Source organism: Microcebus murinus, chromosome 8 (genome assembly GCF_040939455.1).
Source record: "Microcebus murinus isolate Inina chromosome 8, M.murinus_Inina_mat1.0, whole genome shotgun sequence".
Lineage (NCBI taxonomy): Eukaryota > Metazoa > Chordata > Mammalia > Primates > Cheirogaleidae > Microcebus > Microcebus murinus.
Window position 1 is genome coordinate 3,253,138 of NC_134111.1, and position 26,015 is coordinate 3,279,152.

At 45.0% G+C, this 26,015-nt stretch overlaps 1 protein-coding gene across 3 annotated transcripts; it reads left to right on the plus strand.

Annotated features, from left to right (window-relative positions):
• The first annotated feature begins 826 nt into the window (after positions 1–826).
• Positions 827–25,241, plus strand: AMMECR1L (AMMECR1 like). Of its 3 annotated transcripts, XM_012739919.3 has the most exons (9): positions 827–1,137; positions 2,626–2,732; positions 4,276–4,447; positions 14,899–15,343; positions 17,282–17,392; positions 17,716–17,830; positions 18,474–18,564; positions 19,908–20,004; positions 21,669–25,241. In XM_012739919.3, exons 4-9 carry the CDS (start codon positions 14,937–14,939, stop codon positions 21,778–21,780), a joined length of 933 nt encoding a protein of 310 aa, XP_012595373.1. In that variant the 5' UTR covers positions 827–1,137; positions 2,626–2,732; positions 4,276–4,447; positions 14,899–14,936; the 3' UTR covers positions 21,781–25,241. The 3 variants fall into 3 exon arrangements, with proteins under 3 accessions (XP_012595373.1, XP_012595371.1, XP_012595374.1); XM_012739917.3 differs by lacking the exon at positions 4,276–4,447; XM_012739920.3 differs by lacking the exons at positions 2,626–2,732; positions 4,276–4,447.
• Positions 25,242–26,015: the final 774 nt, after the last annotated feature.

Genomic DNA, 26,015 nt, shown 5'->3' on the forward strand with positions numbered 1-26,015 from the left:
GAAGAACGTGTTTAGCTGGCCTACTGAATAATCAATCCCGCACAGCGGGCATTCCACTGAAGTCATGTCTACTCGGGAGTTCAGGGATGAATGATAGAGATGGACCCCTGACATGAGCTGGTGCCGCCCTGGCTGGCTGAATCTGCCCTCCCCCAGTGCATCAAAAGGCTGCCTGGGCCAGGTGCGAGCGGCTGGCACCGAGCCTGGCACACCTCTCCGCGGGCCTGGCCGCGGCCGCTGTCGGCTTGATTTAAGGCTGGTCTGAGCTGCCCCTTCCACGCAGCTTTCCAGGGCTGCGGCCGCGACTGGCGAGGAGACCTGAGCGAGACGCTTGGGAGAAGAGCCCTTGGCAGCTCAGCGCTGGGTCACGGACGTGGGAGAAGGTCCCGCAGCGAGGCTGGAGCACTGCAGCCGGCGACTCCGTGCCGGCACATCGGCCGCGTCGTGGACAATGCTGCCCGCCAACCCCGGACTACGACTCCCGGCATGCCCCGCGCCCGTTCCACAGGCCTGGGCGGCCTGGCGTGCACCGCGCCAGCCCGCCTGACAGCACAGCATCCCGCTCGGCCCGCTCTGCGCCCGGCTAAGCACGCTGGCCTTCTAGTGTCTTTCCGTGTGCTCCTCTTTATTCTGACTGCCTGGGACTCAGCCCCTCCGAATTGAAAGCAGCCTCCAAAATTCAACCCCGTAGAGCCACCGCCAGCCAATAAAGTGCCTGGATTAAGGCCACGTGATAGTGGTGGGGCGGTGCTCCGACGGCTCCTTGATCTCTATGGTTTTCACGGCTCGCTAGAGGGCGTGTGGTCCACTGGAGGACTCCCTACATTCTTCCTCCATTACCTCACTGCCTCCGGTGGCTGCTGGGATATCGGAGGACTCTGGTTCCAGCTCGAATCAGTCCTCCAAGCGCCCGGGGAATACCTCTAGTTCTTCCCGGCCACCGCCGCCGCACAGCCGTTTCCTCCTTCGCCCGCCCGCCTCTTTCGCCCCGCCCCGTCCGTGCCGTGCGTCCGGCCCACCCGCGGGCCCGCTTCTCTCGGGAGCCCCCACCCAGGCGCATGGCTCCATGAAGCAGGAGGAGGAGGCAGAGCGCGAGAGGTCCCGTCCGCCCCAGCCGCGTCTGGGCCAGGAGAAAAGGTGGGAAACTCGGTCTGCGCCGCGCCCTCCTTTTCCCCCGCCGTCGGGCCAGGCCTCCCTCGGGCCGCCGCCGCCGTGCCGAGCGGCCTGCTCGCCCTGGGGCGGGCGGACGGCCGGGAGTGAATCCCCGGGATCCTGGGGCAAGGGTCCCGGGGCAGCGTGGGGGAGGGGCCCCGGGCGGCGGTGAAAGAGCGGGCGGGGCCTCAGGCCCTGGGTCCCCGCGGAGGGCAGGGGGGTGGTGAGGCTCTGCTGGCTGGGGGTGGGCGGCTGCCTTTGCCCCGGGCCGCGAAGCGAGACTCCAGCTCCTGCTCCTTTTCCGTGCTCCCTCCAGGAAACAGTCGCGGGTCTATGTAAAGTTTGGTGGTCTCCGGCGCCGCCTGGCGGCCCCCACCCACCCACCGGCCCCCGCCCCCGCCCCCGCCGGCGTCTGGATTCCACCCCCGCGGCTCGGCCCAAGCTGCTCTACCCGTCGCTCTGTCGTCTCCCTAACTCCCCCAGCGCTCCGTGCTCTCCTTCCTCACACCCTTTTTTCTTACCTTTCACCTTTTCCCTCTGCCTGGTTTGCCCCTCCCCGCTCTGGCTTCTCCTCTCCCCACTCTGTCTTGTCCTTTTCTTGCTTAACTCTCTTTCCACACGCGCGCTTTCTCCCCTTCCTCTTTTCTTTTTTTCCCCACCCCCGTCCTTAGGCCCACCTCCTTAAGCACCCCGACCCCCATTTCCGTCATCCCCCCACCTTACACTCCGGGTTTTATGCCTCTCTCCTCCCCAGGCTGTGGGTTTTGCCCTTCACTCCTTGCCCTCCTACATTCCCTGTCCTGATGTGAACTCCTCTTTGCTGTACTCCCTCACCCTTATACCTCTGGGCCTTATCCTCTTTCATTGCCCTCTCTTAGGATAGAGTGGGTAGCGCCTGAAGTCTCCTGTTTACATCTTTGGGAATAGCTCAATTCTTTAGTACTGGGAGAGTTGAAGAGATTATGTAGAGATTTGTGGAAGATTGAGGATGAGTGACTTTTACCAACAGCTATCGTCTCCCGGCATAACAGGATGGTCTGTCTTCAGGTCCCTGCCCCTGATATGCTGTCCAGTAATTCTTCACGATTGTCTTTGCAGAGGATTGGGGAATATGTTAGTATTCTGAAACCAGTGGAGAGCCTCAAAATGGTATATCCTGGCCTAAGAGCAACTTTTGATCTAAATTGGTGATGGGGGAAGTTTTAATGTGTGCCTGATGATCAGCTTCAATAAAACCTTAGAATCCTCAGTGTCTTACCTTTTGGGTCATGACGCTAAGGATGAGGTGATTCAGGGCATGGAACTGCCACTGCTGCCTCATAATTATAGTCTGAAATGTTTTGAAGTAAGGAGAGCCTGTTCTGTAGCTTTCCCCCCACCCAGAAATTGCTTTCTTGAGGTGTAGTTTTTCAAAAACCATCTTATGTACTACCTTGATTTTGTTTGCTCACTGCACCTGCGTTTCCATCTTAGGTACTGGAAGAAGGAATGGAATTGGAAGGAAGATTTATTCCAGAGACAAAATAGCTCCCCTCTTCTGTTGTAGCTATTCCTCTGGCAATACAAACTTTCTGCTTTCAGTGAGTATTATCTTGGACATATTTAGAATAGAATTTTATTGCTGTTTTTGGTTTAGGCCTGTGTTAGGATTTTAGGATGAAGGCATATTTTTCTGATTGCATGAGGAAGTCCAAATGTCGATGAAGTTCTTCCACTTGTTCTCTTTTAAAATAATTTAAATATGCAAAGACAAGTTATCTTTCATAATCCCATTAGAGTCACCTAGATGGTGGTATATGGCATTACACTTCCTTTATATTCTAGTGCAGAAGGTTCTGGTTTCCCACCCTTCCCAAATTACTCACTTTTTCAAGACAACCAAACAGATTGTCTTAACTCTTAGGTTAATTAATTCAGAGGTCAGTGCAGTTCCTAATCAAGGTCAATTATTGGTTCTCTTTTATATGGTTGTAGTTTTCAGAGATTTTTGGAACATTTTGCCCTAAGTTCACTATGGTAATATTATTTTCTTGAAAATTCCATCATAGATTTGAAAATAATTAAAATTCTACATGTAAACTTTAAACAAAGTTCTGAAAAAAAAATTATTACTGCTGCACCCCCTTGAGTATATTAATGGTAATATGCTAACATTTGTAAGGGTTTTTCAGAGTGCTTTCACATCTCATCTGAGCCTCCCAGACACTCTTGTGAGGGAAGAAGGGACCAAAGTATTTTCGCTTTACAAATGAAAGAACTGAGGCGCTGTGGTGGCTCACACCTATAATCCTAGCACTCTGAGAGGCTGAGGCAGGAGAATTGCCTGAGCTCAGGAGTTTGAGACCAGCCTGAGCAAGAGTGAGACCCTGTCTCTACTAAAAATAGAGAAATTAGCTGGGATTTGTGTACTTGTCTTCCCAGCTACTCTGGAGGCTGAGGCAGGAAGATCACTTGAGCCCAGGAGTTTGAGGTTGCTGTGAGCTAAGCTGATGTCACAGCACTCCACTGAGGGCAACAGAGTGAGACTGTGTCTCTAAAAAATAAAAACTGAGTCCCTGAAAGTTCTCACACCTTGCTATGAGTCACACAAAAGGAAGGGGAGATGAGAAACAAAAGTTGTGACTCCTACATAACGTGTTTTTCTTTAGGCTAAGTTGATGTGGAAATGTATAGTTCTGCATGTTTTTAAAAATCTATAAATCTTAAAAGCAGTTGTTGGGTACAGTGGCATGGGCCTGTAGTCTCTCATAGAGAGGTGGGAGGATCACTTGTGCCCAGGAGTTCAGGGCTGCAGTGAGCTATGTATGATTGCACTGGTGAATAGCCACTGCACTCCAGTGTGGGCAACATAGTCAAACTTCATCTCTAAAGAAAAAAAAAAAGGAGGTTGTATAGGTAGATCTGCCTGTATTTTGTGGGGAAGTTTTTCACACACCAAGTGTTTTGGGTGTGTGTGTGTGTGACAATTCCAATTATTTGGAATGGTTACCAGAATGTTTGTGGGTTTTCATCTGACTATTTCCTGGAATAGTTCCATAAGTAGGACAGAATTATAGCTCAGGTGCCATTTCAGTACTCATAATTATTAAATTGAATTTCATCTCAACTCTCTGTGTCACAAAGGAAACAACAGCCTGTTCCCTTTTGTAGAAGACTTGATTTGAGCAGACATCTAGACACTAAATGATAACAGAAGAAAACGAAGAGAACCCGGTTTCTTTCCTTCTTTCCTACCTCTCAGATCTTGATGAGGTCATGCCCTCCAATAAGCTGTTTTGAGGCTTATCTTCAAAGGGTAAATCTAGATTTTTTTTTTCCATCTCTAGGCTTTTGTAGATGTTTTAATCTGGTTATTGTTTGAAATCTAACTACTTTGACAGTGTGTTTCCACTAATCAATATGTGTCAGGATTTCTACAGTAATAGCATATTTAGCAAGTTTAGTCTCTTTAATGTATGTTTGTAACCTTAAAAGAGGACCCCAGTAGAATAGAATTTTGTACAGCTCTGAGTCCAGTATTCTTTGTTTTCAGTATCTCAGAATGAAAAGAAACAGCTCGTGATTTATAAGAAGCCATTGCTCTCCAAAGTGGAAGGACTTCAAGGTCATTAGAGTAATAATGCCATGTTAATAGTATGATCTTTTGGAGTACAAAGTGGTTCTTAATAGAATTATGAGAGTGTTTATTTCTCTTGAAATTATAAGAACTCAAAGCCATGTTACTTTTGTAACCAACCCTACTTTTATAAGTAGGAGTAGTGGTAGTATTAGTAATAGCACTCAGTTAATAAATAGTAGTTATGGTGCATTATCACAATTGATTGTTTAGTCAGTTACAGATTGAACTCTTTGTTCTACTCTTTCCCCATTTTTCACTATTGCCCTTGACTAATCTTTTTTTTTTTTTTTTGAGACAGAGTCTTGCTTTGTTGCCCAGGCTAGAGTGAGTGCCATGGCGGTCAGCCTAGCTCACAGCAACCTCAAACTCCTGGGCTCAAGCAATCCTTCTGCCTCAGCCTCCCGAGTAGCTGGGACTACAGGCATGCGCCACCATGCCCGGCTAATTTTTTTCATATGTATTAGTTGGCCAATTAATTTCTTTCTATTTATAGTAGAGACGCGGGGTCTTGCTCTTGCTCAGGGTGGTTTTGAACTCCTGACCTTGAGCAATCTGCCTGCCTCGGCCTTCCCAGAGTGCTAGGATTACAGGCGTGAGCCCCTGCACCAGACCTAATCTTTTTTTTTTTTTTTGAGACAGAGTTGCTCTGTTGCCCGGGCTAAAGTGCTGTAGCATCAGCCTAGCTCACAGCAACCTCAAACTCCTGGGCTCAAGCGGTCTTTCTGCCTCAGCCTCCCAAGTAGCTGGGACTACAGGCATGCACCACGATGCCTAGCTAATTTCTTCTGTTTTTGGTAGAGATATGGTCTCGCTTTTGCTCAGACTGATCTCAAACTCATGAGCTCAGATGATCTGCCTGCGTTGGCCTCCCAGAGTGCTGGGATTACAGATGGGAGCCACCATGTACGGCCAGTACTTGACTAATCTTAAAAAAAAAAAATAGTAGTTACATTCAGAAAAAAACTACCAAGTGCTTTTAATGTCTTCTTACTCATTGAATGCTCACAAATAACCCTCTGTGGTAGCTAGGGTCTGAGTCCACAGAGATGTGACAACTTGCCTGAATTTGCAAAGCTGGTATGTCGCAAGTCAGAGTTGGGATCTGAGCTTAAACTGTAACCCCAAAGCCTAGACTCTGTCCTCTGAAGATGGGTGTTTTAAGTGGACTTAGTAGCCTTGGAAAGGACCCATAATAATGGAGGAAGGCCTTTCTGCCCAGCCAGCTACATGAGTCAGGGTGCCCTTACATCCTGATCTTAGTACTGTTGTTAATACCTTGTTTGTAAACGTTAGCAATGTATGAGAAATGGTTTGTATTAATCTCTGAAATCATTTATTGCCACCCAGGCAAATGAACTCTCCAGTGGGTAGCTCTTAAAGTGCTCTATCATTCAAAAAGGAAAAAATAATTCTTCTCAATTGCAGTTTAGATTGTATATGTCATAGGAAAGCTTTGAGCCACCTAATGTTAAGTGGTACCTGAGGCCAGGTCCAGAACTGATCAGTTAGTTATCTTATGTGTTTTAGCAAAGACAGGACAGATATTAGTGTAAATTGGAACAAGAAGTGGATTTAGGTGATAGTTGACCTAATTTTTATTTATTTATTATTTTTTTGAGACAGAGTCTTGCTTTGTTGCCCAGGCTAGAGTGAGTGCTGTGGCATCAGCCTAGCTCACAGCAACCTCAAACTCTTGGGCACAAGCAATCCTTCTGCCTCAGCCTCCCAGGTAGCTGGGACTACAGGCATGTGCCACCATGCCTGGTGAATTTTTTCTATATATATTAGTTGGCCAATTAATTTCTTTCTATTTATAGTAGAGATGGGGTCTCACTCTTGCTCAGACTGGTTTTGAACTCCTGACCTTGAGCAATCCGCCCACCTCTGCCTCCCAGAGAGCTAGGGTTACAGGTGTGAGCCACCGCGCCCGGCTGATAGTTGGCCTAATTTTTAGAGTGAATTATCCACATTGGCGATCCATTTTGCTATGAAAATTATTAAACCATCCCTTGGTTTGGGCTGAATAGAGTTGACATTGTTGATAAGTACTGTGGCTCACACGTGTAATCCCAGCATTTTAGGAGCTCGAGGCTTTAGTGAGCTATGTTTGTGCCACTTTATTCTAGCTTCCACCAAGACTCTTGTCTTATAAGAAAACCAAAAACAAAACAGGTACTTGTCATTCGATCACCCTCAGGTTTGGAGACAGTCCACAGCCAGCACCTCACAGTGGAACCAAGGAACTAAAAGATCAGATTGTGCTTATTAAAAAAAGTCAAACAAAATTACTAGAAAATCTGTAAATAAGATTGTGGGCGGTAATCGGCAGTTATTTTGTGTGTGCTTACTGTATGTAGGGCACTGTGTTAGGTGTTGTGAAAGATAAAACACAGACGTGACTTGGCCTCTCAGGCTTGGTGATGTTGAATTCAGTGCTGGCTGGAATTTTTAAGTGGCATTGTAAGCTGCCCAGAGCAGCAGAGCACTGCTCAGTTTCCACACAGAGAGAGGAATAGTACTAAGTAGCCTTTGTTGTGGACCATAATGAAGTTCAGGACCTCCTTGAGTGTTGAACATGAGGTGAAAGAGAAATTGTTCTGCAAGGACAGGGAAGTCAAGGACTCAACAACATAACTGAGGAAGGGGTGCTGACTCCCAACACTGAGGGCGTGCTTTATTTGACACTTGCAAATTTAGGGGGTCTTGAAGAAGTAAAGTGGTTTCTGTTACTTCCCTCAGGTTTTTGTTGAAGTATGGTTATTGTATCCATCTGGTGGAAGTCCAGTTTTAACTAGTTCCTTCTCATTGATTGTTCTAAAGTGGATGGGCAGTAGGAAAAGGAGATTGCTACTGTTGACTCTAAACGTGGTCCTTGAGCTTAGCTCTGCAAGAGTAACCAGCTGTAGGCCTGGAAGGGTCTTGGTGGCTTTGTAAAACAAGAGTTTTTACTCCTGATTCCACTTATTTCAGCTGAACAGACTTCACAGTACCTTGTACTATGGTCAAAGTATCATCCTTGATAGTTTTTATGTGGTTTTGGGGAAGGGTGAGAACAGATTGACTTGCAGTTGTAAACATGTTAACTGGGCCAGGCACTCTGGGAGGCCGAGGCGGGCGGATTGCTCGAGGTCAGGAGTTTGAAACCAGCCTGAGCAAGAGCGAGACCCCGTCTCTACTATAAATAGAAAGAAATTAATTGGCCAACTAATATATATAGAAAAAAATTAGCCAGGCATGATGGCGCATGCCTGTAGTCCCAGCTACTCGGGAGATTGAGGCAGTAGGATTGCTTGAGCCCAGGAGTTTGAGGTTGCTGTGAGCTAGGCTGACCGCCATGGCACTCACTCTAGCCTGGGCAACAAAGCAAGACTCTGTCTCAAAACAAAGAAACATGTTAACTGCCATGTGAATTGTATTTAACTCACTAGTTTTGAGCTCAGGGCCTCAGGAATCATATACAACTTCAGTTGGTTAATGAAAATCTTACTGGTTGATGTTTTTATTGTTACAATTAATACTGACAATTTAGTTGCATATAACTCATACACAGAAAACAATAAAAAATAACAATTTTTTTATTAAAACACTGTGGCCCAAGGGGAAAAAATTTTTTTTTCTAGTGTGACAGTGTGTTAAGAGAGGTAGAATATGTCATTAGGTAGAATATTTGTTTTTAGCTGATCAGACAGATGGTTTGCCTAATCTAAAATGCTATTATTCTGAAGTGTTGACCTACTGGAGCACCAGGTGTGTCTTAGCCATGGTAGTGTGGTCCTGAGAGCTGAGTTTGGACCTGCAGAGTAGTGCCTGCTTCGCCAGAGTGGGGTTTGAGGAATTTCAAACCTAAAGAGAAGATTTTGATAAAGTTGGTTGATAGTGGTTGATGTTGTTTAAGAGGCCTTTGTTTACTACCAGCACCCTGGTTTACTTCTTGTTCTTTACCTAGAGTTGAGTTATTAATAATATTTGCTTTATGTTGGCAGATGAGTAAGATATTCACCCCCTTAAAAATGTGTTTTCAAAATACTTAGTAGAAGGATGGGAGGTAGAGAGAGAGATTAGGTGATGTGTATTAAGTAAAGATGGCCATGTGTTGAAAACTGTCAAAGCTAGGTATTAGATTCATGGTACTGTTTTCTCCACTTTGTTCATGTTTTAAATTTTCCATAGATTTAAATTTATAGATTAAGTTTTTAAAGAAATGCCTTGTAATATATTTTTGATGCAGAAAGTCTAACTCTGCTTTTGGTCACTAATTGAGACTATCCATTGTATTGGTTACTTAGTGGCCTCCAGAGGAATTCTTGGGCCTAGAGACCCACGAGATTTGGTTGGTTCTATTCATTTCAAGTAATTGTTTGGAAGGGTGTGGGGGAATTGTTACATGATAACACTAGGTATCAGTTGTGGTCATGCTCCATTGCGGATGAGTGATTATACGCGATATGTAGGTAGTCTTCTAGACTTGCTTTTTGGCATTGGTTTGAAGATTCCTTCTGTTGCTCTGCGGGGGGGGGGGGGGGGGACAGTGGTGTCTCACTAGTCTGGTAGCTGATATTATCTGCTGAGGAACACTGGGGTCATTGCCACCATCTCAGGACATTAGCTTTTTCTTCAGGTGTGGTTTGGTGTGATGAGAATGATAAGAGGATTTTTTTTTTTAAACTTTGTTTTTCATCCCTTCTCTTTGTTTCTTTGAATTCTGGAACTCTTGAGGCAGTGCTCCAGGGCCGTGTTCAAACTCTAGCTCTCTGGAGATAGTCCTGCTGCTTCACAGTACCTTGTGTCCTTAGCCCACTGCCCAGAGTATGCACAAGGTAGAGTCAAGTGAAAACTCAGGCCATTGACATCCTGGCCTGAGTTCCCACTTGACTCTACCTTGTACATTTGGACTCAGTGATAGGAGATCATAATTTTCCAGGTGATGACTGAGATGTTGTTGGACTTGGTTTTTCTTTTTTCTTTGTTTTTATTTTATTTATTATTTTATTTTTTTTTTTTTGAGACAGAGTCTCGCTTTGTTGCCCAGGCTAGAGTGAGTGCCGTAGCATCAGCCTAGCTCACAGCAACCTCAGTCTCCTGGGCTCAAGCAATCCTGCCTCAGCCTCCTGAGTAGCTGGGACTACAGGCATGCACCGCCATGCCCAGCTAATTTTTTTCTATATATATTAGTTGGCCAATTACTTTCTTTCTATTTATAGTAGAGACGGGGTCTCACTCTTGCTCAGGCTGGTTTCAAACTCCTGACCTCGAGCAATCCGCCTGCCTCGGCCTCCCAGAGTGCTAGGATTACAGGCGTGAGCCACCGCGCCCGGCCTTGTTTTTATTTTTTAAGATGGAGTTTTAGTGTTTTGCCCAGGTTGAAGTGCAAAATGGCACGGTCCTAGCTTCATAGCTCACTGCAGCATCAAACTCCTGGCCTGAAGCAGTCCTTTTATCTTGGCCTCCTGAATAGCTGGGATCACACGTGCAAGCCACCATGCCCAGCTAATATTTTTTGCAGAGACGAGTCTCACTATATTGCCCAGGCTGGTCTCAACTCCTGGCCTCAAGTGATCGTCCTGCCTTGGCCTCCCAAAGTGCTGGGATTACAAGTGTGGGCCACCATGCCCAGCCTTGGGCTTGGTTTTCTATGTGTTTTTTTCCTGCTCCATTTTTTTTTTTTTTTTTTGAGACAGAGTCTTGCTTTGGTGCCTGGGCTAGAGTGAGTGCCGTGGCATCAGCCTAGCTCACAGCAACTTCAAACTCCTGGGCTCAAGCAATTCTGCTGCCTCAGCCTCCCGAATAGCTGGGACTACAGGCATGCACCACCATGCCAGGCTAATTTTTTCTATATATATATTAGTTGGCCAATTAATTTCTTTTTATTTATAGTAGAGATAGGGTCTCGCTCTTGCTCAGGCTGGTTTCGAACTCCTGACCTTGAGCAGTCTGCCCGCCTCAGCCTCCCTGAGTGCTAGGATTACAGGCATGAGCTACTGCGCCCGGCATCCTGCTCCATATTTGTTGGCAAGATTCTATAAACTATTAGATTAGTTCTTAGTATACCCTAGAATGTAATTTTTTTTTTAATGCCCCTCTAGGAAAGGGATTAGTTTCAATGGATATTATTGTCAGTTCTTATTCTTCCTTGTGGTTTGGTGAAAAGACCCAGGTCATGGAGTCTGGCAGATTGTGATCCAATTCCTAGCTCAGCCATTTAGTGGCAATGTGGCTTTGGGCAGTTCTTTTCCCCACTAATCCTAAGGTTTCTCCTCTGTAAAATGATGGTAACATTCATTGTCTGTCTTGCCAAGTGGTTTAGAAGTGTGGTCTCTAATCCTTGGGCTGTAGACTGGCCGCATAGCACAAGGTAAGCCTTGGGAAAGCTAAGCAAAGCTTCATCTATATTAACAGCTGCTCCCTATTGCTCGCATCACCTCCTGAGCCCCGTCTCTCCCCCACCTCCCATCTGGGGAAAATTGTCTTCCATGAAACCAATCCCTGATGCCAAAAAGGTTGGGAACCGCTGGTTTAGAGGATTCAGTGAAATCCTGTTTGAATAACATCGGCTCCATGCAAGTTCTGCTTTAAGCCCTGAGTGCACAGCCAAGTCCTGCCCCCCAACCAGCCCCCATACAGTTGCCCTCTTGGTGGGAGCAGTTAACTAGAACCCAGTTGATAAGAGCAGCTAGAAGTATTGATGCTTACCACATGAGTTTCAAGCCTTTTAACATAGATTGGACTCATTTATTTCACAACGCCAGAAGGCAAGTATTATGATTATTCCTGTCTTGAGGAAACTGAGTCAGAGAGAGGTAACTCTTGGAAGAACCAGGATTTGAACCCGAGCCATCTGGAGGTAGCATTTTTAACCAAGACACTGTTCCTTCTCTTAACAGTCTAAATAAAACAGTGTGTTACATACGAGATTCATAAGGCTGCAGGACAGAGAGACAGAGTCACCGAGGCTGTAATTATCAAAAGGATTTTTATTGTCTAGCTCGAGCTAGGGTCCGAGCCCCCAGAGTGCCAGAGCAGTGGCCTCTTCTCTGGGCAGGGACCCTCCTTTGTGTGTTAGTCCTCTTTTTGTAACTCAGTTGTTTACACATTGGTCATGCATCAGTCTCCATAGTGATTCTTACTTTATCCTGCCCTTGATAGGCTCTAACCTGTTCCGGGTCCTAGCTGAGAGAGTCCGGTTTCTGCATTCTTTGTTTTTTTCCTCTGCATCCTATAATGTACTCAATGCCTTGCAGTTAGCAAACAAGCAGTAAACAGAAGCTGGAAGGTGTCCATTGTCCTTATAGCCTAGTATCTTACAAGTGATGTCCGTGCTCAGAAACATCGAAGGTTTTATTTTGTCATATATATATAAAGTTTTCTCAAAAAGAACCCCCTGGCTGGGCGCAGTGGCTCACGCCCGTAATCCTACCACTCTGGGAGGCTGAGGCCGGCACATTGCTCGAGGTCAGGAGTTCAAAACCAGCCTGAGCAAGAGTGAGACCCTGTCTCTACTATAAATAGAAAGAAATTAATTGGCCAACTAATATATATAAAAAATTAGCCTGGCATGGTGGCGCATGCCTGTAGTCCCATCTACTCGGGAGGCTGAGGCAGGAGGATTGCTTGAGCCCAGGAGTTTGAGGTTGCTGTGAGCTAGGCTGACGCCACGGTACTCACTCTAGCCTGGGCAACAAAGCGAGACTCTGTCTCAAAAAAAAAAAAAAAAAAAAAAGCAAGCCCCTGTTTCAAGCTAGACATTGAAATGTGCAAACTATTATTTCTTGACTACAGCCAACTTTCATCTCACTCAGAATTGCCCTAGATGTATATTTTGTTACAGATCAGCATATATGAAGAACATAAATAATAATTGTAAAATTTATATATCTCATTCAACCTAAAGTGACAAATTGTTTGTGTAGAAATAATAGCATTGCAAATTGGTATGTAAATATTTAGTTTGATTTAAAAGGTTGTGGAATTTACAACTGAAATGCTATGTTGTAGAACACTGCCTAAAAAGACAATTATGTGCTACAATTTGTCCAAATCACAGGGAAAAATTTAGACAAGACAGTGTGAATATATCTCTTTTCTCTTTCTCTCTCTCTCTCTCTCTCTCTCTCTCTCTCTCTCTCTCTCTCCCTCCCCCTCTCTCCCTCCCTCTCTCTCTCTCTCTCTCTCTCTCTCTTTCTCCCCCTCTCTCTCTCCCTCTCTCCCTCTCTCCCTCTCTCCCTCTCTCCCTCTCCCCCTCTCCCTCTCTCCCCCTCTCCCCCCTCCTTCTCTCTCTCTCCCCCCCTCCCTCCCTCCCTCCCCTCCCTCCTCCCTTCCTCTCCCCTCCCTTTTTTTGTTTTTGTTTTTTTTTTTGAGACAGAGTCTCACTCTGTTATCTGGGCTAGAGTGCTGTGGCATCAGCCTAGCTCACAGCAACCTCAAGCAATACTGCCTCAGCCTCCCGAGTAGCTGGGACTACAGGCATGCGCCACCATGCCCAGCTAATTTTTCCTATATGTTTTTTGTTGGCCAATTAATTTCTATTTTTAGTAGAGACAAGGTCTCACTCTTGCTCATGCTGGTCTCAAACTCTTGACCTTGAGCTATCAGCCGGCCTCAGCCTCTCAGTTCTAGGGTTACAGGCATGAGCTACAATGCCAGGCTTTCTCCCCTCCCTTTTTTCTTTAATCTTTTTTTTTTTTTCTTCATGGCCAAAAGAATAAGGTATATAATGATTTGAGGGAAAAACTCAGTATAATTTTCTCATGTCAGCCAAATTTTACAAACTTTGGTATTATCAACATTGAAATAACTAGGATCTATTTTTCTGGTTTTGTTGATGGTTGACACTTTACAGAGGAAGAGAGAAAGGTCCTTGGTCATGTTATGGCTATACATTTTTACCTTGGGCTTTTTTTTTTTTTAGACAGAGTCTGGTCCTGTTGCCCAGGCTAGAGTGCCGTGGCATCAGCCTTGCTCACAGCAACCTCAAACTCCTGGGCTCAAGCAGTCCTGCCTCAGCCTACCAAGTAGCTGGAACTACATGCCCCAGCCACCATGCCCGGCTAATATTTTTTTCTGTATATTTTCAATTGTCCGGCTAATTTCTTTCTATTTTTTAGTAGAGACGGGGTCTCACTCTTGCTCAGGCTGCTCTTGAATTCCTGACTTCAAGGAATCCTCTCCCCTCAGCCTCCCAGAGTGATAGGATTACAGGCGTGAGCCACCATGCCCGGCCTACCTTGGGCTTTTTAAGAAAAGGAATCATTAAAAAAGTAATCCCTCCCTCCCTTTACATCATCCACTGGGATGCTGTGGCTCCTTGGACCAACATTTTGTTGAACTGGGTGGCTTTGCATCTGTCTGCCTGGCTATGACAGGGCAGAAATGGCTACCTCACAAAAGGACCGAAGCTTGGGTCATTTGTGTACATAAAGGTTTCTGCTAGGTTGCAGTTTTTTTGAATGGGTTCTTGAAAAGATAGGCAGGTATATAGAAATGGGAGTGAATTCAGAGGGGAACCAAGGAGAATGAGTGAGGGGCTGGGTGGGGAGAGCTGTGAAGGCAAGGCAGGAAGGTGGAAGCCTTGTGTTACAACCGTGCCCTCTTGAGAGGGACGGCTAACCGCCTTTCATCCTGACTGCGGACTGGGCTGTGAGCACGAAGACAGATCTAAGTTAGTGCTGAGGAAAATGCTGAAGGATGTGGTTAACAAGGAAAAGCATGAAAGTTCCTCTGGAGTTCTTTAAAAATAGGATGGTTCAATTTGGAGCCTCTAAAAAAGGTAGAGAATGCCACCTGATGGCGAGTCTGACAGCCATATGCAGTCTTCCCTGGGTCTGGAAATGTCCTTGCCCAGTTTCATGAGCTGCTGCCCCACCCTTCTGCTCTGGGCGTCCTGGGGAAGAGGCAGCTGCTTATTGCCTGCCTCCATCCATCCTGGTCATACAGAAAATTTATGAAAAATAAAAAATAGTTCCCCTTTAGGAAAAAGGTTAGGGTCTGTTCTGGTGAGCCTTTTTGACCATGTGACTTGGCGGTTTAGGTGGGAAAAATAATTTGACAGTGTTGACCCTGTCAATGCAGACTCGCTGTCTCCTTTTAACTAACCATTCAAATTAAGGTTTAACTATTCTTATTTTGGTTAGGGTTCTGCAGCATTCCAGACCTCGAGCACCGAATCAGGATGGGAAAAAGACGTTGTGTTCCTCCATTGGAGCCCAAGTTGGCAGCAGGCTGTTGTGGGGTCAAGAAGCCCAAATTATCTGGAAGTGGAACGCACAGTCACGGGAACCAGTCCACAACTGTCCCCGGCTCTAGTTCAGGACCTCTTCAAAACCACCAGCATGTGGACAGCAGCAGTGGACGGGAGAATGTGTCAGACTTAACTCTGGGACCTGGAAACTCTCCCATCACACGAATGAATCCCGCATCGGGAGCGCTGAGCCCTCTTCCCCGGCCCAATGGAACTGCCAACACCACTAAGAATCTGGTGGTGACTGCAGAGATGTGCTGCTACTGCTTTGACGTGCTCTACTGTCACCTCTATGGCTTCCCACAGCCACGACTTCCTAGATTCACCAATGACCCCTAGTGAGTAAATCAATTGCTGGGGGCAGTGAGGAGGGCATGCTGGCATCTCCCTAGGGTCATTTCCTTGAGTGGCTTTGCTGCTTATAAAGTTTTAAAATCATTTGAGCAAAGGGTAATGGGAAGAGAATGATGAAAAATGTCCAGACAATATTTAGAACATTCAGTGGATTCATTAATGGAAGGGGGGCTAGGTTATGTTCGGAGGAGGTTGTAGACTTGTTAAAGTAATATTCTGGAAATTAGAGAGGTTTTGTTCTTGGCTCTTCTGTTGGTTACATGGCAGTAGGTAGGTCATTTACCCTCTCAAATGGAGAAGTCACACCATTAGGGACCCCAGTAGTGTTGAAGTCCAAGTGAATTGGAGGTGTCTGAGGGCCAGGTTGGAGACAGGAGCTCTCATTCATGGGAGCTGTGATGCCCTTTAGCAGGAGTCCCCTCACTCTTCAGTAGCCCCTTGGTAATCCCATAGGAAATCAGAATCTGCTTTATGATTTTTAGTTCAAGACCCTGTTGCTTTTCCCAAGCCCTCAACAGTGTCGGTGACTTAAATGAGCAATGTGTATGAAGCATAAAGAAAAGCAAAGAAATTCATGCTGGTGTTTTTATCTGAAATTGGAAGCAGCTCTGAGCTGGCTTTGAAGAGCACTGCTGCTCTTTGATATTTGTTTTTAGGGAATACTTTTGATGCATTTGTTGATCTGAGATCATTCATTCCTCATCTGCTGGTTGCCATAGGAATGCTGTTAAAGCCCTGGGCAGGGTGTGAGAAGGGCTTTGAAGAAAAAGGGCCTGCCCTTAGGAGACTTACTGCTGAGTTAGCAAAACGCACGCGTGCATGCACACACACACAGCTAAATAGTAGTACAGGGAAGGTCCTCACTGTGTGTATTCGAAGGAATGGAAATGCAGAGGACAATGTGCTGAGTTTTTAGGGTGTGCTCTGGGATACTGTGGTCAGGAAACTCCCAACTGAGCATGTAGAGAGCCCAAGCTGGGGTGAGATCCAGGGTGTCCTTTGCAAGACAGGGATGTGATTTGGAAGAACAGGTAGGGACATCGATGTGTGGGGAAGGTTTAGGCTGTTGTGTTCGAGGCTTTGCATTTCTGTCCTACAGGCAGTAGAAATCTTGTCTGAGGGTATTTGAGTAGGTTCGGAGGCAGTAACTTTGGTGATATGCAGGTGCTTTATTGAAAGGGAAAGATGGCTAGATGGGAGATCTGCTAGGAGCCTTTGTAACAGTGATCAAAGAAGTAGATAACTTTGAAAACTCAAAGATTCTAAGATATAAGGGCATTAGGAGCGTGGAGGGATCTCAGGAAGAGAGGACAGCTCTGTAAGGGTTTCCCAATAGAGCCTAATAAAGTATGATTTTGGCCTAGAAACAGAAAATGGCAACTTCCATGAATAAAAAACTTTCTAGAGGAGACCCTTTTTTCCCTGAAAATATATGAGCAGGAAATATTTGTAGTTGCCAAAGGCAGACATAATTATGGGAACAATGTGGACTTGCAGAGAATGCTTGTGGATAAGGGGGCTGTACAGGTGAGGTGTGTCCTCATGAAAGATGGAGCTGGGGAACGTGGCTATTCAAAAAAATAGAGAACAAAGTGGAGAATTAGAAGAATGAAAAGTTGAGCCCTGGGCAGCTAAAGAAAAAGCATGTGAATGTGGTGGCTAATGAATTAGAGCTGTCAGCGTGGAACGTAGGAAAGGCTATACAGAGAGCCTTTCTTCGTTTCGCCTGGTGGGTTTCCTCTCTGTTTCCAGTCAGGGGTGATGCCACTTCGAGAAAGGCAGAGAGTCCTCCAGGTAGCTGGCAATTCAGAAAACAATCTTTTTGGGCAATAACAGAAATGAACAGGGACAAAGCCAAAAGGTGTTTTTCGTCTCCATGATTAATTTGGGGCTGGAGAATGTTTTGTGTTTTGCTTTTTTAGTCCGCTCTTTGTGACATGGAAGACAGGGCGGGACAAGCGGCTTCGTGGCTGCATTGGGACCTTCTCAGCCATGAATCTTCATTCAGGACTCAGGGAATACACGTTAACCAGGTAATGACACCAGACACTAAGAACTGATGATAAATTGGCTAGAATCAGAAACAACTGCCTGACTTTATTTCTTCTGAGTGTTACATTTTGAGCATTCTCTTTTTGGTAATCAGGAAATGTAAGGGCCTTAATCTGCTGGTGAGTCACTCATCAGTTGAAGTATAAACAGTTGATAGCATTGAGTTGTTCTTAACATGTGAGTGTTGATGAGTAATAGACGTTCTCCGCATATCTTAGGATTCATAAATATGTGGGCTCTGTGGCACATGATGCTGGTTCCTGAGTCTAGAGCAGCCTTACCGATGTTTTCTGTCCCCCTCCAGTGCACTTAAGGACAGCCGATTCCCCCCCCTGACCCGAGAGGAGCTGCCTAAACTTTTCTGCTCTGTCTCCCTCCTTACTAACTTTGAGGATGCCAGTGATTACCTGGACTGGGAGGTGAGAACAGCCGCATTTGGAACTCTGCATCTCTCGTTGCATTTGGGTTCGGGTTAGTACATGGTAATGTATCTCCTTCATTGAGAAAGGGCATAACAATGTGAAAGTTGAGTTTGAAACCAACTGTGGGCAGCATAGGTGACAGAAGAGGTACTGCTGTATTAAGAATAGGAAGAGATGTAAACATAAAGGCTTTCTTCTCCCATTTCTTCCTGGTCCACTCTCTCCCACATCTAATAAGAAATAATGGGATAAGAAAATATTCCAGATCCCTCTTGGCAGCCCCTCGAGTGAAAGTTTTTATTAGGAATCAGATGTGAAGAATCATGAACCCAGATAAAAACCCTGTGGCATGTTCATTTAAATATTCAAATTAATGGATGAGCTACTTAAAGAATTTATTTCTATAACTGTCATATTCTCGGAGAGATAGCTGAACATACATGCACTCAACCCTTCCCTAAAACTGAACTTTCTTTGGCCTCTATGCCTGAGAGGGAATGTTAGTTATAAAAAGCAAGACGCTCTCCTTATTCCCAGACCTGGGCAACCCGGTCAGGGGACAGTATTAATGTATATGTGGGGGACTGACGTTTCATTAGAATAAGTAAATGCCATTCACTTAGTTGTGTTTTTTCTGTAGGTAGGGGTCCATGGGATTCGAATTGAATTCATCAATGAAAAAGGTGTTAAACGTACAGCCACATATTTACCTGAGGTTGCTAAGGAACAAGGTGAGTTGGATCAGTGGAATTTTAATGAACAATACTATTCAAAGTGGTGCCAATTAAAGGGTGGGAAAGAGAAGTGTGTCATCTTTCAACCCAGCTGCAACTAAGAATGAGTGCCTTTCCTTAGTAACTATCAAATTCCTGTAGAATGAGGGCTACACTCCCAGAAAAATCTAGGAGCTGGGAAAAGGAAAGGGGTAAATACTTCCCTTACTCATCTGCTTTTTTCAAACACTTCTTATCAGTGAATAGTTTTATTTCTTCGCCCTTTAAACTACTGTGGTAAGTGTAGCAAAATTCTAGGAATCAACTTGACCATGTTAAAGAATTCATTATAAAATGAATCTAATCTAATCATGAATCATTAAACAGTGTTATAAGTAGTTAATAAGTTCTTGTAACAGGAACATGAAAGGTAGAACGTGGGTTGGGCAGGTTTTCTCTTTCGAAGAATGTCTAGAAGAATACCTTTACATGTTGCTTGTGCATTCAGTGACATTGTAACCCAGTTTTTGCTGTTTCTTGGAATTATTCTGCTTTTGAAAGTAATATATGAAACACAGTATTTGCTGAGTGTGAACCTTGAATGGAGAAAAATAGCTAAGTATATATCAGTGACCTAATTATGCGGAAAGTGATTGCCTGTTGGTTTCCATTATTGTTGTGTTTAAACTTTTCAAAAGCAGTGTGGATGTGGCATAAAAAAGAAACCTTTGGCTACATCTTTGAGGTCATAAATCTAACATACTTCTATATAAAGAGGCACACCATAGTGTTTTGTAAAGATAAGGTATGAACAATAACTTAGGTAAATAAATTACTTTTGTCATTTGGAAGTTGGAAAAATTAAAAATGTGGGGCACCCTAGTACAGCACTTTAACAGCTTCCTTTCTGCTGTCAATTCTTTATTATAGAAAACAGGATTCCTAGAAATCATCAAACTGAAGGAAGGCCAAAGGAATACAAGCTGTAGAATTTAAATTCCTCTCTTCCACAGAGCAGCTTGGGTACCAGCACTAGGCCAACAGGCCAGTCTAAGTTGGGACCATGTTTGTTCCTAAATAATTATACTGGGGTAACATCTGACAGGTAGCATGCAGGAGCAGGGAGCCTGGGAACAGCCAATGTGGCATGTGTCGGGCTACCATCTCCTGTCTCCACTGGAGTGTCAGTAAGGCGGACGGGGCACCAGGTATGTGGGGGCCAGTGCCCAGGGCTGCTTCTGCCTGTACCAGGTTCAGCTGCTGCTTGAGTCCCATTTCTTCGTACCGGCCATGTGAGAGCATGTCCTCCCACTCTGGCACGACTGTGTGCTGACCCGCAGTGTGGCCTCTCTTCTCCTCAGACTGGGATCAGATTCAGACAATAGACTCCTTGCTCAGGAAAGGTGGCTTTAAGGCTCCAATTACCAGTGAATTCAGAAAAACGATCAAACTTACCAGGTAAGCCATGGTCTCGTTTTCCTTGTCATTTTAATTAAGTTGGGGTTGGCTGAAGGATACTTTTGATGGGAAGGGGAGGAAAAAAGTTTTCTCTGCTAATGTCCCTAACCAAAAGAAACATGGGGGAGGTTTAAGCTTTGAGGAAGCAGCAGCAGCAGAGGCAGACTCTCCCCAGCACCTCGGGCATCTCCACAGCCAAGCTGATCGCAGGGCTGCAGGGTGCAGGGCTGCCAAGCAAGTCCTGGATGCTTTGCCAGAGTCACTTGGTTGGGAGGCTGAAGGAGAAGATTAAGATTAGGAGAGAAGGCTCTCTGTGGAAGTCCAGGGTCAGTTGAGGTGCTACTTCATGTCCACACATGCAGTCAGGTGGCAGGAGACACAAAAGAGTTAGAAAATGCTTTTTACAAAAAGTTAAATGGAAACACCTCCCCTGTTTGAGAGGAATACTTTTAGGAGGAGGCTGCATAGCGTAGCAGAATGCACATGGACTTGGGGTCTGAATGCCAGCTCGACCACTTACTAGCTGTGTGACCTAGTTATTCTACCTCTTTGAACCTGTTTCCTGTCTGTAAGCTTTTAGGATATGGTAAGGTAAGGAAGGTATGGAGAATTTCTAGCCCAGGGCCAGGCAACATTGTAGGTGATCAGTTCTCTTCTCATCCCTATTGAAATTGGAAACACTTGAGAGGTTTAGCTTCTGTGGGCCTCTGTTGGGCCTCTCTTCTGTAAAATGCTGACTAGTCATATGCTAATCTCACAGGTCTGTTGGAAGATAACCCAGTGTTTTTTAAATGCTTTGGATTCCAAAAATTTTAAAAACAACAAAAAACACTCTTCAAATACAAAGCATTATTATTATTATTATTATCATTATAATTTATTTGAACAGCCATTTCCCTGTCAAAATTCAGGAATAATCACCTTGCAGTGGAGGAGTGATTACAGTGGGAAAGAGATGGCTCTGGGTAAGGATTGTCACACCCAGCTCCTGTGGTCTGTAGTAGGCTCCATAGGTTTGTAACACCCCATGCTTCGCATCCTGACTCATGGCTCTTTCCAGAGCAAAGCCAAAGTGCTATGAATTCTGTTCTGATGACCCTGCGATATGGCATATTCATCTGGGGATTGAGACCTGTCCTATATAGCCCCAAGGATCCTTTAACCTGCTTCATCAGAATTTGACTCAGAATTAGGTATCTGTGCCCCTTTTAGTTATAATGACTTGTTTGTTGCTCTTCTGCAAATTGAGGTTTCATTTCTGTCAAATTTCTCACATTTTAACTGAAAGTAGATACGCAGGTTACACTGGGTTTTGGTGCAGCCATCTTCCAATCTGCCACCCGTGTAATTTGACCTTGAAATTCTTCATCCAGACCCCAGTAGCGATTGCTTATGAGCAGCCTGAGCATATGTAGTGTGTGAAGGTGGGATGTGCTGAAATACATTCTCAGGGGTGAATTGTGATTGTGCTTTTTCATCTTGTTCATTTGTAATAACAACATTGTTTTCTTGTGCTGTCTTTCATTTTCTGTAAGTAAGATTGCTCTTGGTCTTCCATTTTATTCTTTCAAAATGTGGAATAAGCTTTTGGTTTTCTCTGCTGAGTGACTTTAAAAAATGAAGTGTTTGGGGTTCCTAATACCCTTTCCTGTTTCCTTATACAGGTACCGAAGTGAGAAGGTGACAATCAGCTATGCAGAATATATTGCTTCTCGACAGCACTGTTTCCAGAATGGCACTCTTCATGCCCCGCCCCTCTACAATCATTACTCCTGACACACGGCTGCATGACCAGTCCCACCCCACTGTGGCCACCAATGGCTATGACATCATTGGAGCAGATGCCTCCTCTTCCTGGTCCAGTTACTTCTATTACTGCACCATTTTATGATGCTAGCTTCCGTTGCCAAGTCTGCCTCCTGCTGACTGAGGGGGGGGCGGGTTATATTGAATGAAGCAGAACTTGAGGGGCCCAAGCCTTATCTCAGCCTTTCCTCAGTATGGGGTTCCGTTGGATTGGGGCTCCTCCGTGACTAGTGAGAATTACCGCTGGGTTCAGAAGCCCCTTGTCTGGTGATTGGCCGCATGTGTGTTGTTGGCCACACGCTGGAAGCTGGAACTGATGGTCCATGAAGGCTTAACCCACACACCCCTACAGCCTCCCCAGATCAAGTAGGTGTATTCCCCTGGCAGTCTGGGCAACGGAGACCAACAAGAAACATTTTTAGGTTGTTTTAAATTCCTTTTTTAAACTTCCAGTTTATTGTGTACCAAGAGTTGATTAGAACCTCCATGCTTCATAAGTGGACGCCACATTAGGGTTGGACGTGGGCACCATGAGTCAGTCAAGGCTCCTGGACAGAGACCCACATCAAGATCGGAAGCCCTTCGGATGGCGTTGCAGATCTCATTGCTCAATAAGCCGTGAAGGTTTTAATTCTCATCCCACTCTGAGTTGGATTTTCTGGCACTCTTCCTGCATTGAGTCTCCCAGTACTGAACAGAACTCTGTGGTGTAGCCTGTTGAGGAATGGAATGCAGAATGCCCACGGGAGGTCCGACGTCATCGCTGCAGTCAGGTGTGAAAGGAGAGACCTCTTCCTTACCACCCGGCTACCTCACTCCTCCACTGGTGGCAGTGCCTATAGCTGGAGCTAGGTTCTCAGAAGCATAGATGTGCAAACAAGCGGTTGGGTTGGGCTTTAGGAGGACACCTTGTCATAGAGAATCTGGGGTCTCCAAGCTGGTTTCTTTTCAGGCAGATGTCCTGAGGGACCTTTAAGCAGGAGAGTTCCTTTTTCTTGTTTGCTTATAGAAGTGGGAAGACTGTTGATGCTTCAGTCCTTTATAGGACTTTAGAACAAAGCTGTGTAACTACACAAGGTGAATCTGTATCTTGCCTAACATGCTGGGAATCTTCACCCCACCAGGGCAAATTTCCAAATAGCTCATTTTATTCTAGGTCTTTCAAACTTTCATGTGACATATTTCCCTCTCCCATTGTTGCTGATTTCCAAATAGCTGCCAGCAAGTTTTTCCTCCCTCTTGCCTATTCTTCACTCATTTGGTGGCAGAGTTTATAGAACTTAGGGGACTTGGAAGATGCTTTGAAAACACTGTTACAAAGGCACTGCTAAAATGATTCACAGGAAGAGTGGCCAGTTGGAAAAAAGGATCCTAAGGACGGTACACTGGTTTTCAACAACATGCTTAGAGAACTTTTGAAGTGGATCGGGTGTCAACCCAGTGAACACGATGTTTTGATTTAATTTATTTTTTAGAGTTTATGTGGTGATGGTGTGGCTTTCTGAAATGGGCAAATATTCAAGTCAAAAAATCGTTTGAGTTTTCATCTGCCAGGGATGGGGGAGGGGGAATGGAGGCACAATCTGAGAAAGGACATGTGTGCTCTTCCAGGTGTTGCTGGCAAGTTTGTGGGAAGGAATGGGTAAGGGTGAGTGGGTTTGCTCAGTACTGTCCTGTGCTGCTCACAAGGACCTGGGACGTGTAAAGGAAACGTGGGTGACATCAGGGTGCCCAGGCCACAGCCCCCTAACTTCTGTGCTGGGTTCCCACAGCCTGCCACGTTTCCCTTGGTGATGGAAATGAAGATGAAGGGGTCATTTCATGATTTCTTGCTGCTGAGAATAATAAATGTTTTGTTATAAACACATGTGACAGCAGTTACTCTTAGGTGCCATGGATTGATGTCAGGGTGGTCAGCTCTGGACTAAGCCACCCACCTCCAATTTGTACAACAGTATTGATACATAGGGCTACACTCATTACTGTTCAAGTGTTCTATGTTAAAAGTTGTGTTTAATTTCTAAAGATTAAAAAAAGCAAAAAAATTGGTGCTAAACTTTCACCCCCTGAGCACTCTCAATGAGACTGGTCATGCAAGCATTACAGTGCCATGCTCCTAAAGCCTATTTTTTCTTGTAGAAATGTTGCCCTATTTGTCTTCCCCAATGTATAGTATGTTTTTTTATTTTATTGAGGGTGGGGTAGAATACCTGCCATTTAAGAAAATGAATAGAAAAATTTAAAACCCAGGAAATGGGGAAAAAAAATCAGTGCACAAGAATTGGGCTGGTTAAGCCCAGCACCACACTGAAGTGGGCTCAGTGGTTTTGGAGTGAAGAAGCCTTACTCCCTGCACATTCCCTCATGCTCCCACACAAGCCCAGCAGGAGAAATGCTCCAGTTCCTCTTGCCTTGTCGAGGGGACTCAGGAGTCAACCAAGGGAAACTATTTGTCTCCCGTAAGGAATGAGCACTGTCAGTATCGGTCCTGAATGGGGCCTAGTCAGGAAGCGGTCTGGAAGTGTACGGTCATGGTCGCCTCATGGAAATGTGTGGCAGGTGGCTCTCAGGAAAAATACCAAGTCTGGATCATCCACGTGGCAGCTTTGCATAGGGAGAGACAGCTCTGAACTGGAACTGAACTGCCTTCCACACGCTTGACCAAAGCAGTGATGAGGGTGGCCAGTACATGTGGCGTGAGTGGTAGGTTATAAGAGAAGGCAATGTTTCCTGCTGATTGTTTCCTTTGTCCTTGGGCTGCTCAAGCTGGACAGTAGGTAACCACTATTTTCAAGGAACCAGCCCAACCTTGCTGGCTTGGTTCAGAGTTTGTTTCATCCCTAGCTGTGAGTGCCTTTTGGTCTGGAAAGTTGGCTTGTCTCATAATACCCACAGCTAGGACATTCTCTCTGTAATTATGAATTGTCCTTGTTTTACATTAAAAGAGAATGTCTTTGATCACTAGAGTTTGTCGGTGTTGGATTGTTTCCACTGTGAGATTCTTAAACTTTTTCGCTTCATAATATTAAAATAACTCATGTTAGAGACCCTTTCAACATGAAAGGTTTGTAGTTAAGACATTACATATATTTTATTGTTTATAATAAAAATCATCTATACAAAAGAAGTACTGGGTGTTAATTTTAATATTTTGCACAAGCTCTGTTTTCCATATGTGTTAACATCTACAATTTCACTAACTGTTAGTGTTATTTTCTATTGAGATTCTGGAGCCTAGGGAGCTATGTGTTCTTTTTGTTTATGTTTGTTCTTATTTCCCTGAAGCAAGAGACTATATGGCCTTCAGTGCAAAGACTTCAGACCAATTCTTTGTATTACACTTGGTTGCCTCTTGGCTATATAACTTCTGAGTGCAAATCATTGAACTCTTTAATGAAGTATTGTAGAGAATAAATCATAATGGATAAAAATTGTTCTTTGCCCTGACTTTTTCTTTGACCATGTGGCTTGAATTATGTGGAACATAACAGTGGTGCTATTTTTGGAGCCAGCCAAAAAGATAGTATTCAGTCTGCCTGCAGATTTTGCGTGGTGCTCATAACCCCCCAGCAACCTTGCACTTGTGTATTTCTTGTGTGTGTGTGGTTGGCAGCACTGCCACTGGCTTTTTAGAGCCAGGTTTCGTCAGCAATTGTTCATGAACCCTTTAAAATTTGGGTTTTTTTCAGAAAGGTAGTTTGCGTGCATTGGATTGTCAAATAAACTGACCTTTCCACAAAAGCTAAAACTTTTGGGGAAAAAAAAAAAAAACACTCAAATTTAGGATATCATTTGGTGATATTTATTTATTTATTTATTTTTTGAGACAGAGTCTTGCTCTGTTGCCCAGATTGGAATGCCATGGGGTCAGCCTAGCTCACAGCAACCTCAAACTCCATGGGTTCAAGCTATCCTACTGCCTCAGTCTCCCAAGTAGCTGGGACTACAGGCATGTGCCACCGTGCCCAGCAAATTTTTTCTCTATATTTTTAATTGTTCGACTAATTTCTTTCTACTTTCAGTAGAGATGGGCTGTTGCTCTGGCTGGTCTTGAACTCCCACTTCCGCCTCCCAGAGTGCTAGGATTACAGCGGCGTGAGCCACTGCGCCCAGACTATTGTTGATGTTAAGTCAAGCAAAGACCCTGGGACATTGGTATGGTCTGACGTAACTGGAAAGGTTTATTGTTTTTGGGTGGCCCAGAA

Coding starts and splice junctions, on each gene's coding strand:
- AMMECR1L (XM_012739919.3), top strand. CDS start 14,937: ATGGGAAAAAGACGTTGTGTTCCTCCATTGGAGCCCAAGTTGGCAGCA. Junction 15,344..17,281: donor AGATTCACCAATGACCCCTA/GTGAGTAAATCA, acceptor TTGCTTTTTTAG/TCCGCTCTTTGTGACATGGA. Junction 20,005..21,668: donor AAAACGATCAAACTTACCAG/GTAAGCCATGGT, acceptor TTCCTTATACAG/GTACCGAAGTGAGAAGGTGA.